The 17,721-nt window shown below is 34.6% G+C and overlaps 3 protein-coding genes and 1 long non-coding RNA gene across 5 annotated transcripts; 1 reads left to right on the forward strand and 3 right to left on the reverse strand.

The window, feature by feature from the left end:
• Nucleotides 1–858: 858 nt before the first annotated feature.
• On the forward strand, nucleotides 859–2,406 carry LOC111282194 (thioredoxin domain-containing protein 9 homolog). Its single transcript, XM_022870185.2, has 4 exons — nucleotides 859–1,016; nucleotides 1,109–1,384; nucleotides 1,642–1,800; nucleotides 1,913–2,406. Exons 1-4 carry the CDS (start codon nucleotides 993–995, stop codon nucleotides 2,093–2,095), a joined length of 642 nt encoding a protein of 213 aa, XP_022725920.2. The 5' UTR covers nucleotides 859–992; the 3' UTR covers nucleotides 2,096–2,406.
• A 605-nt stretch (nucleotides 2,407–3,011) lies between these two features.
• On the reverse strand, nucleotides 3,012–6,753 carry LOC111281647 (pumilio homolog 12-like). Its single transcript, XM_089761122.1, has 5 exons — nucleotides 5,673–6,753; nucleotides 5,417–5,579; nucleotides 4,108–4,271; nucleotides 3,479–3,737; nucleotides 3,012–3,305 (listed from the first exon to the last, which is right to left on the reverse strand). The coding sequence occupies exons 1-5, from the start codon at nucleotides 6,623–6,625 to the stop codon at nucleotides 3,189–3,191; spliced, it is 1,656 nt and encodes a 551-aa protein (XP_089617248.1). The 5' UTR covers nucleotides 6,626–6,753; the 3' UTR covers nucleotides 3,012–3,188.
• Nucleotides 6,754–8,332: 1,579 nt separating this feature from the next.
• LOC111282699 (uncharacterized) lies at nucleotides 8,333–12,022 on the reverse strand. 2 transcript variants are annotated; one of them, XR_016342326.1, is made up of 3 exons: nucleotides 11,648–12,022; nucleotides 10,297–10,496; nucleotides 8,333–8,593 (listed from the first exon to the last, which is right to left on the reverse strand). It is a non-coding gene; the product is annotated as an uncharacterized LOC111282699 (long non-coding RNA). The 2 variants fall into 2 exon arrangements; XR_016342325.1 differs by having other exon boundaries at nucleotides 10,297–10,493; nucleotides 11,648–12,018.
• Nucleotides 12,023–14,957: 2,935 nt separating this feature from the next.
• LOC111282048 (putative indole-3-acetic acid-amido synthetase GH3.1) lies at nucleotides 14,958–17,402 on the reverse strand. Its single transcript, XM_022869952.2, has 3 exons — nucleotides 16,949–17,402; nucleotides 16,710–16,811; nucleotides 14,958–16,605 (listed from the first exon to the last, which is right to left on the reverse strand). Exons 1-3 carry the CDS (start codon nucleotides 17,266–17,268, stop codon nucleotides 15,231–15,233), a joined length of 1,797 nt encoding a protein of 598 aa, XP_022725687.1. The 5' UTR covers nucleotides 17,269–17,402; the 3' UTR covers nucleotides 14,958–15,230.
• Between the last annotated feature and the right edge of the window lie 319 nt (nucleotides 17,403–17,721).

The following is a 17,721-nucleotide window of genomic DNA, read 5'->3' on the forward strand; positions in this document are numbered from 1 at the left end:
TTTCCTTTATGGTAATATTTTGGTCGGGAAGCTAGAGACTCATCGTTGGCGATTTAGAAATTAGAACCATGGAGAAAATTCAGCTTAATATACTTGGAAGTTTGAACCTTAACGTTATGCATCCTAGATAGTAAAAAAATGATGACATGATCAAGCATAATCGTGTTTACTCAAAAGCTTTGAATAAACCATTCCAACTATAATATATACAATTTAAAATACGAAATAATAATATAATATAAAAATGATACAAAAAATATAATACGATAAAAAATAAAATTTTAAGATATAAAAAAATTAAAATTTTAATAAAAATTATATATAAATTTAATAAAAATAAAAATATTTCATATTTTTTATATCAATAAGAATTATGTTATGTAATATTTATATAAAATATAATATAAATATATAAATTATTAATATTTGACGCAACAAGAATTTAAAAATTATCAATTACTAACCACAGCTACTTAGAATTGTCCAAATCTAACCACAAATACTTAAACAATTAATCATATTAGTTTACGTGAATATATTAGTCGATCAGCTGCAATAAATTGTTCATTTGTCTTTGACATGAAACCCCTATCTGTCCCATAAATCAGTAAACTTTGGAGCTGTTGAGACTTGAGATAGGCATATTGCTATTGCCGGCCAAGTGGTTTGTTCTTCTTCCACACTAATGAGTAACGAACAACATTTTTTTGGTGACACTTTCGTGTTTTGTGACATTTGGGGTCAAATTATGAATTTAGCCCAATAATCTGTGGAGTCAGGACTAACAAATCGGGGCAGAAGGCCCCAACATTCATCTTTCGGCCCAAATTTCTAAACAAAACGACGACGCTTTGACCACTTTCCTCTTCAGTATTTTCAGAAACCAAAGCGGAAAATTAAAAAACCCCATCTCTCACACACTCGCCACTCACCTAAATCATTTTGATTTTGAAATTCCAGCGAGAGGGAGAAACAAAGCTTCTAATCCAACAATGGAAAATTCAAAGGTTCAAGAGGTAACCTCATTCATAAAGGCATAAGCCTTCTTTCGCACTTTCGGATCTCTAATTTGTCTTCTAAAATTCTATGCTTTTTCATTCCTTTCTAGATCCTGGAGAAGCAGGTGCTGACAGTGGCGAAGGCCGTCGAGGACAAAATCGACGAAGAGATCGCGGCGTTGGATCGCCTCGACAACGACGATATGGAGGCTATCAGAGAGCGGAGGTTGCAGCAGATGAAGAAGATGGCGGAGAAGCGGAGCCGTTGGATCGGTTTGGGCCATGGTGAATACTCTGAGATTCCAGCTGAAAAGGACTTCTTTTCAATTGTTAAAGCTAGTGAGCGCGTCGTTTGCCATTTCTATCGCGAGAATTGGCCCTGTAAGGTACTTGCTTTTTTTTCAATTTCTGATCCTGAAAAAAAATGAAAATGTTCTTTTTTTTTTTTTTAATTTGAAAATTTTCCGTATTGCTTTTGAAACCTTGATGAATGCTGAAATCATTGAAACAAAGAAGAGAACTTATGGAGAAAATGAACTAATGGAAGTAAAAAGCAAATAGTTAGTGTGGGGTTTTTATTGTATTTTGAAGTAGGATTGAAGTTGAGGCAAAATAACTCATTTTTTCTCGAGTTGAATCACAGGTGATGGACAAGCACTTGAGTTTATTGGCAAAGCAGCACATAGAAACACGCTTCGTCAAAATCCATGCTGAGAAAAGTCCATTCTTGGCTGAGAGGCTCAAGATTGTTGTTCTTCCTACACTTGCCCTTATAAAAATTGCCAAGGTCGATGATTATGTGGTATGTTATGTTGTTTTCCCGACATCAGAAGATATAACCATAACATTTGAAATTGAATGTGTTTTTCTGTTTCTGATAGTTCCCTCTGTCTGTTTTGATGTGTGTTTTTCAGGTTGGATTTGATGAGCTTGGCGGGACAGATGAGTTTGCCACAGAAGATTTGGAGGAGAGATTGGCTAAAGCTCAAGTCATCTTCTCTGAAGGGGAATCATCTTTACATGCATCAAAGTCTGGTACACAGACAAAGAGGAGTGTCCGGCAAAGCTCTAATGCTGACTCGTCCGATTCAGATTAAATAGGGGGTTTGGATTTCGAATCTTCTATATTTTTCCATGGAAGCCGATCAGATTCGTCATCTTTCCATCTTTAATAGTAAAAGCAAATGACAGCCTCATTTGCCATATGAGACCATTCAGTCATTTCGATATTATGCTCAATTGAATCTTTTTGGTGCATTTTTTGTTCTTTGTATGATCTATGTTTTTTATTCGGAAAAGGAAAATTCACGCTTGCCCGTTGGGAGAAGAAGAGATTTGTATCAAGATTGAATCAAATGCTCAGGTTCTTGTACGGTTTATGCTTTTATAAAGGGAAATATTTTTAGTATTTTGAGTTTTATATCATCCCTTTGGTTGGTGTCATCAGTCATGGTGCCCTTATAAATTTTTAAAAAATGATTATGTCTGGCTTCCCCGTAAGCATTTTGTGCTCATCCTTTCCAACAAAAGTTTCCCTTTCAAAGAATTTAAGAGAAAAAAGATTGTGCAAATCTATCAGAGATGATTCATTTTTTGTAGGTTCCATATGATAAATGCACATAGACCCCTTTTAAAGGGCAAGAAGCTGTTAACTCTGGAGTCTTTTAGTCTTCACTCTCTTGAGCTGAATGATTTGACTCTCCAGTTCGAATCTCAATTATAGCATAATAAAAAAATTATGAAGGAAAATTTTCAAATTAGAAATTTCAATAAATTTAACATCTTCCGACCGAATTCGATACACAAACAAAGAAGAAACCTGATAAGAGATATTATATTATAACAAGCAACAAAGGGAGCACCATAAGACATTTTCATAGCAAAGTACAAACCATTCCCGGATAGAAGATAACAGTACTTTCTTTCAATGATACCTGGTGCTCACCCTGACATGATGAGTGACAACATTCCCTAGTCCTAAACTACAGGCATGATGAGTAGACAGACGACGACTATAGCAAACTAATTAAAAACCCATATGGTTATTATTAATTCCAAACCTAGAAATATCCTGACAAGTGACAACATTATGATATAAACGAAGCCCTGGTGGTGAAGAACAGCGAAGTATGAGACACAGACATAGAGCAGTTTCATTTTGCTTCTCTTCTTACAGCGTACAATAATTGTTTATACACGGTTCTTGCGCCATTTGGTTCGAGCCAACACCTTTTTCCCAAATAGATGGCTGTGGAGAAATGGATAATGACGTTGGATGAATTCAACAAGAGTGTTGTGGAGATCTCCCTGCTTTCAATTAACAAATTAGAGAAAACAGAATAATAAGAAAAAAGATCAGAGAGCTCGTCAATGAAAAGAAGCAAAAGCTCAATTGTTAAGTCCAAGTTGTTTTTAAGGGCAGCAGATATTGGAGACTATGCATCTGAAAAACCATGAAATGAAGATTGGAAAAGTATAACCTTAGAAACATGCAAGGCTGATTGAACAACATAGTTCCCGTAGGGGTCCTGAAGAACCTTTAAGAAGTCTGGATCATGCATAATCTCTGTGATAATCCTTGCAGAATGCCCTTCCCCAGCATCTTTCAAACATTTCTCAACCACATTGCTGCCATACTTATTCATGGAAAGAGTAACATAACTCCCTCCAAGGTGCACTATTATGTTTGATGTAACATGGGGTACTCTCATTCCAAGTACATATTGCACAACATAGTTCCTGGAAATTAAAAATGTAAATAGTACTTAACGACATAAATCTGTTTACTCCAGTTATGAAAAAAATTATTCTTAGTAATTATGATTAGTTTAGTTATGCGATTACCCATGTGATATAAATCAGATAATGGTTTAATTATCACCCAAATTTGTTGATATTGTGATACAACTATTAACTATTCTTCATTAAAGGAATTAATACATTTCTTAATAACATACTGTTTTTTTTATATTGGGGGTAGGGGTTGAGGTTGCTTGGACTCGAATCTAAGCATTATTACATGGCACGACTCTTTCTTTAACGACTCGGTCAAGAGGTTGTTGGCTAATAATAGACTGTTTTAAATAGAAGAGGATTTAGAAAAACAAACCCGTAGGGATGCTCAGAAAGAACAAAGGCATTAGCTGTAATTTCAGCCAGCAAACGCTCCCTAGCTTCTGCTTTGGCATGGTCCAAGCATTGTTGCAATACACAACAGCCGCTTTTGTCAGTTGCAATGTCAAGACAGTGTTCTACAATTTCATCCACAAGAAGCTGCCACAGAAGAATGTTTGTTCAGAAAATCTATGAATAAAATCCTTTACTCTAAATGGTACACGCATGAAACCCTTTTATGATTTAAGAAAGACATAATAATTTTTTATCATTTGCGGAAAGTCATGCGAGATGTAGATTTTTTTTTTTTATAATTAGTCGAAGTTGGTTGAGTTAATGAACTGTTTTGAACAAAGAGAGATTAATATTAATGATTCTATAATTACTATAATCTTTTCTCTTTTCATTTTTATAGATTGATCATGCATGTTACTTACTATTCAGTACATGAAATCTTAACATAAAATGATGTGGATTTAACCATGCACTTACTTGTTGCTGATGCACCCACCATTACTTGTTTTTCAAAGCGATTTAAATCATCTAAAAGCTACTAAAAACTACTTTTACCCCAAAAAAACTGACCAATAACAATTAAAGGAGTTTCAATAGGCAGGATTTTCAAAAATATATAATGTGTAATGGAATCTCAGAGTGTTCGAATTATCCTAATGCAGTCACTAACCTTTCCTCCATGAAAAAGAAAAAGCTGAAAAAGCATATGCTGAAGAATCTACGTTTCTCATTTGCTAATAATATAGTCTTTTTTGAAAGGCATGGATATATGAGTGACTGAATTGGCCTCACTCAAAGTATCAGTAAAATGCTTGTAACACAGTTAATGTTAATATAGGAGATGTTGACAACAAAATGAATGCTTGAGAATACATGCATATATAATTGTCACCTATATATAAATGACAGGCAGTTCGTTAAGGATACTTTGATAATAAATACCATCAATATTTATATAGTAATATTAATTTCCAAGTTCCATATTTGCTAACATTAAAGTAAACACCATCTATATAATATAGCCTTTAAAGTTCTCTTGTGTAAAGGAAAGAGGTGTCTAAAGCAAAAGTGCTCCTTATATATATGATTGAAACAAAATCAAAAGCAAAAGAAAAAGATTATCTATCTAATTATATTATAAAATATACTACTATATATTATGCATGATTGATCAGTATGTAAGATCAGCAAATGGAATTGAACATACTAGTAATTATATATGAATAATATATTCACACCAAAACTATAGGGATAAAGAAGAGGCAATCTTTTATAGTAGTATATTATACCTTTGTATCTTCATTTGAGAATTTATTGAAACACTGTTCGATTATATGATGACCATGGATATCGTTTGTCAAGGTAACAGCAATAGGCTTCAACACTGACAGAAGAATAGATCTTTGTTCTTGGGTAGAGATTCGCTCCATAAATTTCTGAACCGCCCGAGTCCTGAAATATATATTCGACCATCAAAGAAAAAGAAAAAAAAAAACCTATAATTAAAACTGAAATATATATATATATATATATATATAATCTTACCCGTGCACATCAGTGCAAACCTCCAGGAACCTTTGTTCGCTATGAACGAGAAAGTGAAGTAGTCGAGTCCTATGTTCTTGATTGCCGGCTTCGAAGAGTTTCTGAATAAGATAATTAGCGAACTGGTGAACCATTAGTTCATGCAAATTATCTTTCACCTCCAAGAAAATAATTTCAATCTCTTCACGCCTTATTGTTTCATGATCAAATTTCTTCTGCAAGAAACGGCAACCGTTTTGATCTTTTGCCACTGAGGATACATGTCCTTTTAAGTCCTCCAATGAGGGATATTTCGAACGCTGTTGGGGATAAACCCCCGGATGATTATACATGGAAGACAGCAAATTAGAAGCAGATTTTTCAGATTCCAAACCATTGACGGCCCATGTGTTCCCCCAACAGGATTGAAGATCAGAATTGTTGATCAGTCTACGTGAACATGCGTAATCCAATCCTTCAAAAGACTGACTCCTACGTTGTAAGTTGAAGCCGAAGTCATTGGCCATAGGAGTGCTGGGAAAATTTGCAGATCGAGTCATGGCTCCTCCCACTATATTTTGACTTCCAAGAGACCTCGTTGAGTTTGAATGGCCACCGAAACTCTGATGATTCAACCCCATTAGTCCCCTCACAGCAGACTCAACCCTCATCTTTTGTGAAGGAAGATTGCGAAAATTCAATGGAGAGGAATCATTATTAGAAGAAACATTCAGATTCATTCGACTAAAAGAATCTTCAAGGTATTCATGGACTGATCGAGAAGTTTGTGGAAGGGTCTGATAAGAACTACCAGGGTTTTGAAAGAGATCATTGTTTTGATAAAAATTAGGGTTAGTAGAAACATGGGAACCATTGATTTGAAAACGATGATTTGGGGAGGAAACCTGGCGGTTTTGCAAAGTGGGGTTGGCCATGAAAGGCCATCGAAAATCTTCTGTTTCTCTTCTCTCCATGGGTAGAGGAAAAAGCAAGGAAAAGATTTGTAAAATTTGTAGGGTTTAAAGGTGCTTAAGTCGGTTTGAAGCTTGGGGAACAAAAGGGTTTTAAGAAAAGAGTGCAACTAGAGAGAGAGAGAAAGGTAACAAGCAGTGTTTGTATCAAACAACGAAACATACGTTAATTAATTTGTTGACGTAAAAAATATATTTGTTATTAAAACTATATTCAAATTTCGGGCATTTAATCCCTCGATTTCGCTATTCATAATTAATTAATCATTATTCCACTAAATATTCAAAGCTTAAAAATTCATTAAGTTGGTAAGGTTTGATAAACAAGAAAACTGACACATTAATTAATTTACTCCCCATACTCTCTCTCTCTCTCTATATATATATATATATATATCAACTTATATTAACATAAAATTAAAAAATTATACATCTTTTTTTAATCATTAATATTAATAGATTTAAAAGATGAAAAAACAAATCACAACGAGAAAAAATAGTTTAATTTTATTTGTTGAATTTATTAAAATTAATAGTTAAAAAAATATAAATTTTTTTAATTTTTTATTGATGTAAATTGATCTCAAATATATATAATTATATGGGTGTGTATGTATATATATATATATACATATATATTTGTATATTTATATATTATGATCCAATATTTGGACAACTAAGACACGAACTTTTTGTTTTAGATTTTAAAAAACATATGGATTAATTTTAAAATATTTTCATATTGCTATTAGTTAATATTTTTTACAGAATATTTTAGTCATTAGTTAATGTTTGAAACATTTTTTTTATAAATAAAAAGATTTTATTTATCCAAAAAATTAGAAATACTGCTACATCAAGATTGTGCTAGCCAATGTGGTTAAAGATAGAAAGAATCATAAATAAAAAATATATATATGTGGTTAAAATACAAGAATCATAAATAAAAAATAATAATCTACAAGGATTTATGTTAACTTGATTTGTTGGAATATACTTCAATTCTGTTAATCTCAAGCTGACAATCTCTTTAATATAATTTATGACTTGCATGAAAGACTCTTTAATGCTTAAAAGATTTGCTTTACCTATGTAAATTAGAATAATATATTCCATATAATCTTTTTTTCTAGGATTCCTATATATTTGAAAATTGAAAACCTTATTATTTCAAACCATATCTAATTAACAACTTGCTACAACCAAGAAAAATACCATAAATTTCTAACACCTAGTAAGAAGAGAAGACAAGCAAGATAGTCCCGCGTTAATGAAATGAAAGTGAAGTATTCTCAACAAAATTCTGCACAATCTTCACTCCCAATATTTACAGTTCCAGTTGTGGTGTTCTCTGACAAAGGAGGAACCTTGGAATGCATCCTCGTAGAAAGGGTGGCAGGGAGACCATGGACTACTTAGTGGGTTGTTTCTTTCAATTCAGGAGATGTTGGTTCGGAAAGCTCGGCTACCCGAAATTTATGCTACAATTTTATTAGCCGTGACGATATAAGATTTTACTGAAGTTCACTGCTAAAGAAACAGTTTCATGTGACAGGTTAAGCATTTTTCTGCACTAGTACATAAATACCAATTTAGATTAAAATTGCTAAATCAAGCAATTTGCACTAAGCAGAAGTACCCTTTCAAACCAAAATCTGCACCTCATTCCTATACAACTGGGGGCATGAAATTATGACATTGCAAATGCTCTTTTAATCAGTTCAATCTTCCCTCAGTATTAATGGAGAAAAAAGCAAAGAACATAAATCGTATAATCATAAGGAGATATTACATTCATAGCATCGTGTTAATGGGATATTAGTACATCAATTTGCCTTAGAAAGTTTTTGAATCAAGGGAAACCTTTTCTGGTTATAGTCATCTTAAGCAGTCAAGTAAATCATTCTCTTCTTCCCCAACAAACTGTTGCATTTGCAGAGCACCACTTTTCCTCTTGACTTCACGAAGTTCCTTCAATAGGGGAAAAAAAGGGAAATATGAGCATGTATGATGTATCCCACCAAATTGCAGATTAGGATTTGGTGAAATTGAAAAGCAAAAATAAATGATAAGTTCAGATAAACGAAAAGGAAAATGAGATGTTCACCAATTTGAGAAGGTTCATTCTTTTGATACAGTATGAATGTATGATGCAACCGTTAATATCTAATCCTCATCAACCATGGAAAATTCCTCTCATGGAATGTGGACTTTGAAAAGCCATAAATTCTCCTCTCTTGTCAATTCTTTTATGGGGGCTAACTCTAAAAATATACAACTGTGATAATTATGTTAGAAGAAAGACACATTAAATATCTCAAATTAAGTTTTCTGTTGCCTCATATGTTTGCATCGATTGATGCATTCAGTTGATAAGATTGGCATGTGTAAAAGATAACTTAATTATTTCTAGATAGTTCTTCTTTCTCCACATATCTAAATTCTTTCATAATGCCAATACCAACAATTTGGAATGCATGACAAAGCAAGTTCACTTAATATCCTATCTCCAAGGAAAAACATAGGCTTTCAAAGGAGCATGTTTACTAAATATCAGCAATATTGATATCATACCAGCCAAAGGAAGAACTAAAGAGAGTGAGAGAGAGGTTCACTTTTGTTTAGGGCCACATTGAATAAGAGACAATGGCATTTTTTAGGTCTTTCTAGTGTCTTTTGAATGCTTCAAATTGGTGCAAACTATGACATGTTTATAATTAATCAAACTCACACATAAAACATAAAGATAACTTTCTCTAATCAATATATTTAATTAAACAGTTTATGGATTGAAAGAAAAAAAAAAGGAAAAAAAAAGGACCATGGGAGGCTCCTCAATATGCTGTAGCACACCTTTTTCACTGAAATTAGACAAGACTTCAAATGAATGATGTATTTATGAGTTTCCAGGGACATTTCACCCAGGCCTAGAAAGTCAATTATCTTCTTATTGGTCTTCAGTGGCTTTTTCAAAATCAGAGGATAAATAATTTTCTCTGAAAATTCATTTCCTTTTGTACTGTCCTACAACATCCCTTGTAAATTAAAGTTCGATTTTTTATTTTCCAAATCTCTTTCACAACCAAGGTTTCATTCAAGGCAAAGCCTATATTTAGCATTCCTCAATGTATAACTGCAACTCGAGAAGAACTATTATTCACGACACTCCCAATATTCTAACAAATATCTATTGGAGGTAAATGCTACTCTGCATGTCTCATGCTACATCAAACATTTAAACTTATGATCTCAGTATCAATAATAAAAGCGAAGGTCCTTAAGGTTCATATGCAAAAGTGATTGTGCCACATTAAGAAGAAAGGGATGTCAATATGAAATATATACATCGAGGATATAAAACCCCATTAGCTTCTGCTTTTGAGTCCAACTGGTGCCAAACATACATATATTCAGCCATTTTTGGCATGCCCTACATGGGCTCAAGATTTCACTTTTCTCCCCAACAAATGTTAATTGATATCAACCCCTTTTGCCAAAAAGAGAGATAAATAGAGAACATAATGTGGTTAATAAGTATGTCCAACAAGCATTGAAACTATCACAACAAGAAGAGAGATTTATAGCCCCTAGCATAGGTTTCACCCTCTTGGCAGCCAACCGGAGTATAGAAACATTTACTACAATGGAGCATATCAAACAGACTATGAACATACCCAGTCATCATAGAAGAAAACAACAACTTGGAGAGAGGTTCCTGTAATGCCTCAATAAAGACTCGAAACCTATCAGATGGAAGTAAACCCAACAAGCCTTAAATAGTCCTTTTCATGGCGTCCACAGTTGTGGGGGACATCTTTTTGGATAAGGCTAACATCCAATGGTTCTATCTCCTGTATCAGATTGGTAGGGGCTGCTTTATGAAAGAAAATGCTAAAAAGTCAATTTCTAAATCATTACCGAAAAAGCACTTTGAAAATAGTACATATACACTTAAAATTCAAACACTATAAAGAAGCATTGCCTATCTTTGTCAAATATAGTAAATATTAGGATTTATCATAAATGAACAACAGCTCAATTTTATTGGTCATTTTAATTGAAATTGACTAAAACACATGGGCAAGGAAAACAAATGGGTGCCTTCTCATGTGAAAGGCAAACAAGAGAGTCAACATCCCAGCTTATCCTCCAAGTCTCATTGACTTCTTAAGCCATCCCTTTGCAAAGAGTGGTTCACATAAATAACCCACCACTTTGAGTTGGCATTTGTTTTAATTTTTTAGTGGATGTGTTAAACATAAGGCATGTGTATGTCCCCCAAAGTACTCGTTAGTTAGGTTCAATGATATCACATTTGTGTAGAAAAATTGAAGCATACTCCAATAGAACATCAACGTGGAAATGCTTGTAGACTCTAGGAAAGAAATCGCCTCCCAGACTGTAGTCCATAATGAGGTTTTTATTCTTCTCAGACAACATTCTCAAGAAAAAAGTTAAAAAGGATGTAACTTGAAAGATTTCTCATCTAATTAGAAAAACATAATTTACATCTATATCATTAATCTGTAACAACACATAAGCATCGAACATACAGAGTAGAGAAAACAAAAAGGCAGAACTTAAATTATTGTAATTTACGAAAACAGCTGAAGTGTAATATTACATGGTTTCAGTTCTCAAGAGGAACACTGTTTTTCCCCTTCCTATATGTAAAACCCTAAAATTTGGTACCACCAATTTGCACAATTTCCCAAATTTTCTCAACAATGAAATGATACTCTTAAATGATCCTAAAACAATTCAATTGAATCTAAACATAAAATTTTCTCGTCAACAAGCTGCAATTCACCCCAATTTGCAATCCTAACAAGTTCAACAATATCGAAATGCATTTTTTTAAAAAAACAAATCCATCCACGATGCATTACCAGCTGAGAAAAACAGAAATACTTTAGCAAAAATAAGCAATTCCAATCTAAAATTAGCGATTTGCCAATTTCTCACAACTTCAAATTCATAATAAAAGTAACTTTCCAAAATTAAAACAGATTCGGAAAATCTTACCTTAGAGGGAGTAGGATTGGAACCGAAGGCATCATGAAAAGAAGAGGCATCGAAATTATTGGAAGAGAAAGCAAGGAGAGAATTTTTGGGGAATTTTCGAGGGTTCGAAGACGAGAGAGAAGAAGGAAGGAGAAAGGATTTTGAAATTGAGCGTTATTGAGGAGAAAAGGAAGGAGGAGGGAGATGGGAGGAAAGAAGGGTGGCCATATAGTTGAATTTTGCCACCGCTACTGTCGGCCCTCCTCCTCTCTTCTCTCCGCCAATTAAGTTCGTTTCCTTTTCCTCCAGCAGTAACGGTGGCCGCAATTGTTCAGAGGAAGGAAACAAAGGGGGAAAAGTCCAAGGATCCCTTAAACGTTAGACGTAACGTGACACCGTCACCCTGCCAACACAGTCACATTACGCAGCTGGCGTGGCTTTTATTTATCTTTTATCTTTTCTTTTCAAATATAAAAAATAATATGTTTTTTCCATACAAATAGTAAAATTTTAAATTTTGATAAAAGAAGAATTAAAGTCAAATTTATCGATGGCTTAATATTTAATTTATCATTTCTTTAATTTCATTAAGCTTTGTGATTATACTTTCAATGGTTTTGATTTTTGAAAAAACATCGAAATTTTAATATTATATCAAACATATTTTATTTTGTTATTTTTAATAAAAATAAAATAACAAATTTAATGATAAATGTTAATAAAATTAAAGTATAATGATAAAATTTAACATTAATGATAAATTTGATATTAATCTCAAAATAGAAAGAAAAGACTAAAAAACTTGATAAATTTAAATATTTCGTTCTAATTCATAGATGAGTACTTTTGTCTTTTGTGCTATTATAATTTTTTTTTCTCTAAAAAAAATTTGTTTGGCTGAATCACTTTCCACCCTAAGATATGCTTTGCATTTGTAAAATCAAGAACAACTATATGCACTATATATTTGTTGGTCTATTTTCATGAAAGACAGTAGTGGTAAGTGAAAAATATATACACACACAACAATAAGCCAAAAGGTACAACACTTGTCACATGCAAATAATATCTGGATTTGTCAACTATGTCAAACTTTATCTCATTGCTTAGGAATGCGCTGATAAATGATAGTTAAATCATAATCTTAAATCATAAAACAAATAATTATAGTAAAATATGAAATCCGAAACTTAATCCTTTCACAAATTAAAGGCTTTCTTTTACGGGCTTCTTCAAGGTTGGTTTCATGAGAAGAAATATTATAACTAAGCTAGATGTCCTAGTGTATTTGCACATCATCCCCCGATAAGAGGTGGTACGATTCAAGCAAACATATGATGGCTGAGAAAGTGCCATGCCCCACTCCTTCAAATACATGTTTATATCGAGCTTTCCTGCCATTATCCAATAACTGTTCACTTCCAGAACAGACCTGTCCTTGATTTATTATAATTTAGCACTTTAACTTTCTTCCGCAATGATTTCTCCTTTGTGCTATATGTTTTACCTGTGCCCTGTTTTGGATGATGAACATCCCAGTTACCCAGTAAAACAAGAGGAAAGTATTTGACAATCTGGATCCCACTCCCGAGGATTTAAAGGATGTAACAAAAACCAGAATTGGGAATGACCTCTGCAACTGCACTAGCAGAATTATTAATCTGATAATAACAGAATCATGCACTGATTGCATTTTTTTTTCAATCAAGCTTTAAGATGGTGTGTGTATATATATGTATGCTGCTTTTACATAGACCAAGGATGTTTAAAGGGAATAAAAGGGATGCTAGCTTGGGTATAAATTGGAGTTAGGTTCAAGCTTGGCTGGCTCCTTTCAGGATAGGTTGGCATTGGTCCCCAGTGCCAGCAATCTTTGGTGTTCGGATAGACAATTAATGGGCTGTTTCTTTATGTTTCTGGTTGCTCTGGCCTGAAACCACACCCGGCAAGCTTACTTAATGCGTCTCTAAAGCAACTCCTTGAACAGAGAAACAGGTCATCAGCCATTAGTTATTGAAACTCACTAACTGTCAATCAGATTTGAAGCAGTAGGTCCTGAAAATTCTTGCCAGGCAGGTTAGATGGATTACTTAATTAATTTGTTAAGATCTTTCCTTTTTAGACGTGATATCTAAATGGTGAAGCATGTTTAACAGGGACCAATACTTTTAAATGGATTGATCATCTGAAAACTTAAGGGTTTTTTTCTATTTCTCCATGGAAACTTAAGTTGATCAAAGGACATTGCCTTATTAACTTAAAGGAAGGAAAATTTTGGAAAGAAAATTATTTTCTTTCATTATTGCCAGTGTTGAAATTTACTTGCTGTTTCTAATTCAGTGAATTTACATCCATATCATGCCATTACAGGAGGGTGGTTGGAGACAATCCAGATAATTCACAGGGATAAGCCAAACAAAGTGAATTATCAAAAAAGTGTTTATGTCGGGAAGTGTCTGCATCAGTAATTGCTGAAGCCACTTTCATTCCAAAAGGTGTCAAATTATCCCGAACTTTTAAGAAGATGAAGTGATTGGCAAACCTTTTTCACCTTGACTTCCAAAATGCCGTCCAATTACAAGAAGCTTTGATGTGAAAGTCATTCACCTAACGCTGTAATGCTTTTTATCTCACATTCTCAATTCCAATTTGACTTTGTGTACTTCGCCACCATTCCTTATCTCTCTTTCCTGCTGTGGAAAACGAAAAGTCTAAGGCCACATTTGGATCTCCGATTGGTGTTGTTGAGATACGATTTGCATTATTTTTTGGTTTAAATCGTGCTAATTTGGTGTTTGGATATCACTAACAAGTTTCGGAGGCCTTCAATTTTTCACTGGAATTAGGAGTTTCAGTCCGATATCTCTTATCTTCAACGCAGTTTTCTTCTAATTTTGCCTTGGTTTTGTTTTTTTTTTTTTTCTCTTTTACTCTTAAAGGTGTAGTGACTTGATAAAAATATCCCTATCATTTTGACCTTTCATTTTTTTTTTGTTTCTTCATTTTTTTAATAATAAATAAAATATATTAAATATTTTTTATTAAATAAAATTTTTAAAATTTTATAAACAACATTAAAATATATAAAAATAATTTATTAATATATTTTTAGAATAAATACTATAAATAATATTTTAAATAATATTTTCATTCTCACTTTACACTATCATTTCTATTTTATTATTAATTTTAATTTATTATTATAATAATTAATCTCATTTTCAGCATTGACCGAAACCAATTTCATTGGCATTGGAAACAAAGAAAACAAGGGTTGGAAAGTGGAAACAAAAGACAACGACGAAGGATATTATAGACAGAAAGATCAACATGTGCAAAAGATCAAACCTTATCTGCTCCATTACATGAAAGAAACAATTCAGTGGACAGCCATCAGCGTCAATTCACATCCTTTGAATCAAAATACAAACCTGATCTTGAAACATCCTAATCAACTTACACTTTTATCTTTCACCAAAAGCTACTCCAAAACGGAGGAAAAAAATAAAACTCAAGTAGATTAAAAAATGAAAACAAAGAGAATCTACAAATATAATCATCTCATTGATTTGATCTCTGGTCGTTACCTAAATGAATCAGTAAATCACCTTCTCCTTTCTGGGTTCCAGTGTGGCAAAACTGGGCTGAAATGCGCCGATACCACCCTAGAATCGAGCAACTCCATGATTGGTGTGAAGTTCACACACCTTGGAACCTTATACTGATTGATGGACGCTCCTCTTGATATGGCGTAATCCATTAACTCTTCAAATGTGCCACTTTTTACCACGCGGATTTCTAGTGGGCCTATTGAGTTATCCGCAACTCGGCCTTGCCGGTACACTGAGTTTAGGGACTCCTCCATTGCTAAACAACACTGGTTCAGGACCTCATCGCTAGGTGAGTTACCGGAGTCTTTCACTAACAATTCCCAGTATATCACGTAGTGACCTGGAATTGTTTTCGTGTCTGCGTAACTCGTGTATTCAACGACATTGGTGTTGAACCCGCGCAAGAGTTGAGAAGCGTTTTCAACTGCCTTTTGTAACTCGGCCTCGTCGGTTTTGTCTGAGTCAATGCTGAGTAACACGTTCTTTCTCCTTACGAAATGGAATTGCGGGGCCGAGTTGTGGAATCCACTGACTCGGAGAATGTCACCGACTCTGTATCTGCATAATCCTGCATAGGTTGTGATCACAAGCTCATATTCTTTCCCAACCTCCACATCCACAAGGTCAACGAGTTTAGGAGGCGAGTCACGAGTGAAACCAGCTGAGTTAGGCTCGTGGGGTAAGAACTCAAAGTGTGCCATGTTTGGCATGATGGTATAAGAAACTTCCGATGGTTTGCACATGGGGTTAAGGTTCAAACCAAAATAACATTCGGATGAAGCGTACATGGTGCATGCTAAAGGTAAACCACCGCTGTAATAATCAAGGGTTGGGATATACTGTGCCATAGCTCCAGTTACTATAACATCAAGGTATTTTGTGTTGGGCCAAATTCTTGTAATGATTCCCTCCCAGCTGTCCTTTGAACATTCTTGGCGAACAAACTCAGCAAGCGCAGGGTTGGGTTTCAGGATCTTAGCCATGCATTCCCTTAGTGAAGGGTCGGTGATTTTTTGATTCAAGGCACCTGTTTCGATATCGTAAGTGAGTTGTTGCCAATTCAGCTGAAGGAACCTGATTGCGCGGAGTAGACCTGAGGCAAACACCGCGCCAACGCGGAGAACTTGTTGGCGTTCCTGGAGACCGCAGAGCATCTGGGTGTACATGCTCTGGAAGGAGTCGGGACAGAGGATGGCTTCATTGGGGCTGGTGTAAACATTATAAGGGTCATATGGTCGTGTCTTGAAATGGTCACTCTTGTAGTAGCTGGTAAGCACAGGGCGAGCCAAGAGACCACCTGGAGTCCTCGTTTCTGATTTCACAAACAAGAAGTATAGTCCCTTGCCTTTGTCCAAACCTGACACATAACTGTTACACAGAAAGCGAGTTCCATTAATTAAAGAAAGAAAGACTACTGAATACACAAGCTAATTACTACAATATGTATAGCCTATCATTTTTAAAATACTTACAGATTCATTACTGGCATGAGCAAACTGTAGAGCAATTGACGGCGATCTAGCTCTTCTTTAATTGTTGGCATGAGTTTCCTCTCACCAGCTGAAGTCCCGGAGCTGCAAAGTTTTCCAGGAAATTCAAACATCAGCATCAATATATATATATATATATATATATATATATATTACAGATCCCACTTTCTTTTTTTTTGTCCTTGAGGTTAGACAAAGTATAGTTCATATCATATACTAACCTGGTGAGAAATTCTGAGATGGGGTGGGCTGATAAAATGGCAGAGCGGTCACCATTAGCAATACGCTGGATTTCAGGCTGAAGGTCCTCGTAAGTAATCACTGGAAGTTTGGACTTGAAAGTGTCTCGGTCGGTTGCACCATTGAGTTTGAACCTTCTAAGATACTCAGTTTGGGAGTTTCGGCTTAAGATTTCTGTCAGAACTCTTTCTTGAACAGAATCGGCATTTCGAGTCATTTCCTCGATGAATTGCAAAGCTTTTGCATCTTTCTCGCATGCTGGTGGACCCAGCGGAGATGAGAGAGCAGAATCAACAGCCATTTCAAATGGGAGATTTTATCAAACTTGATAAGAGGAACGAAATTTAAAGCGTTGGAATTATGATGAAAGGAAAAAAAAAAGTGAAAAGGGAAGTGTGGATGTTAGGAGGGAGAGCCAAGAGGGTGAACTGTGATGTGCCTGGGAAGGTTCAAGGGGGTTTAAATAGGGAAGGCCAGAACTTGAAAGTGAAGCGCCACGTCATTTGCCATATCGATGTGGGACCTACAAAAGGTCGTAGCTTGGAAGGAGGTTGACGGACTTTTACGGAGAAGTCGTGGAAAAGGTAAAAAAGAAATAAAAAAAACTAAATACACATTTTTATTGACAATTGAAAAAAAAGGCAAAAAGGTATAGAAAGTTTTTATTTATTTGCCTACCGAAATGTAGTGCTTGGAGGAGACAAGGTGGGGGCCACAACACGTAGACATGGCATGAAACGAGGCAGGCATGTGG

This window comes from Durio zibethinus, chromosome 5 (assembly GCF_047325235.1).
Source record: "Durio zibethinus cultivar Kanyao isolate XHJ-2024 chromosome 5, ASM4732523v1, whole genome shotgun sequence".
Lineage (NCBI taxonomy): Eukaryota > Viridiplantae > Streptophyta > Magnoliopsida > Malvales > Malvaceae > Durio > Durio zibethinus.

Coding starts and splice junctions, on each gene's coding strand:
- LOC111282194 (XM_022870185.2), top strand. CDS start 993: ATGGAAAATTCAAAGGTTCAAGAG. Junction 1,017..1,108: donor AAAATTCAAAGGTTCAAGAG/GTAACCTCATTC, acceptor ATTCCTTTCTAG/ATCCTGGAGAAGCAGGTGCT. Junction 1,385..1,641: donor GCGAGAATTGGCCCTGTAAG/GTACTTGCTTTT, acceptor GTTGAATCACAG/GTGATGGACAAGCACTTGAG.
- LOC111282048 (XM_022869952.2), bottom strand. CDS start 17,268: ATGGCTGTTGATTCTGCTCTCTCATCTCCGCTGGGTCCACCAGCATGC. Junction 16,812..16,948: donor ATCTCAGAATTTCTCACCAG/GTTAGTATATGA, acceptor AAAACTTTGCAG/CTCCGGGACTTCAGCTGGTG. Junction 16,606..16,709: donor CTCATGCCAGTAATGAATCT/GTAAGTATTTTA, acceptor TCTGTGTAACAG/TTATGTGTCAGGTTTGGACA.
- LOC111281647 (XM_089761122.1), bottom strand. CDS start 6,625: ATGGAGAGAAGAGAAACAGAAGATTTTCGATGGCCTTTCATGGCCAAC. Junction 5,580..5,672: donor GTTTGCACTGATGTGCACGG/GTAAGATTATAT, acceptor TATATATTTCAG/GACTCGGGCGGTTCAGAAAT. Junction 3,738..4,107: donor CTTTCTGAGCATCCCTACGG/GTTTGTTTTTCT, acceptor TTTAATTTCCAG/GAACTATGTTGTGCAATATG.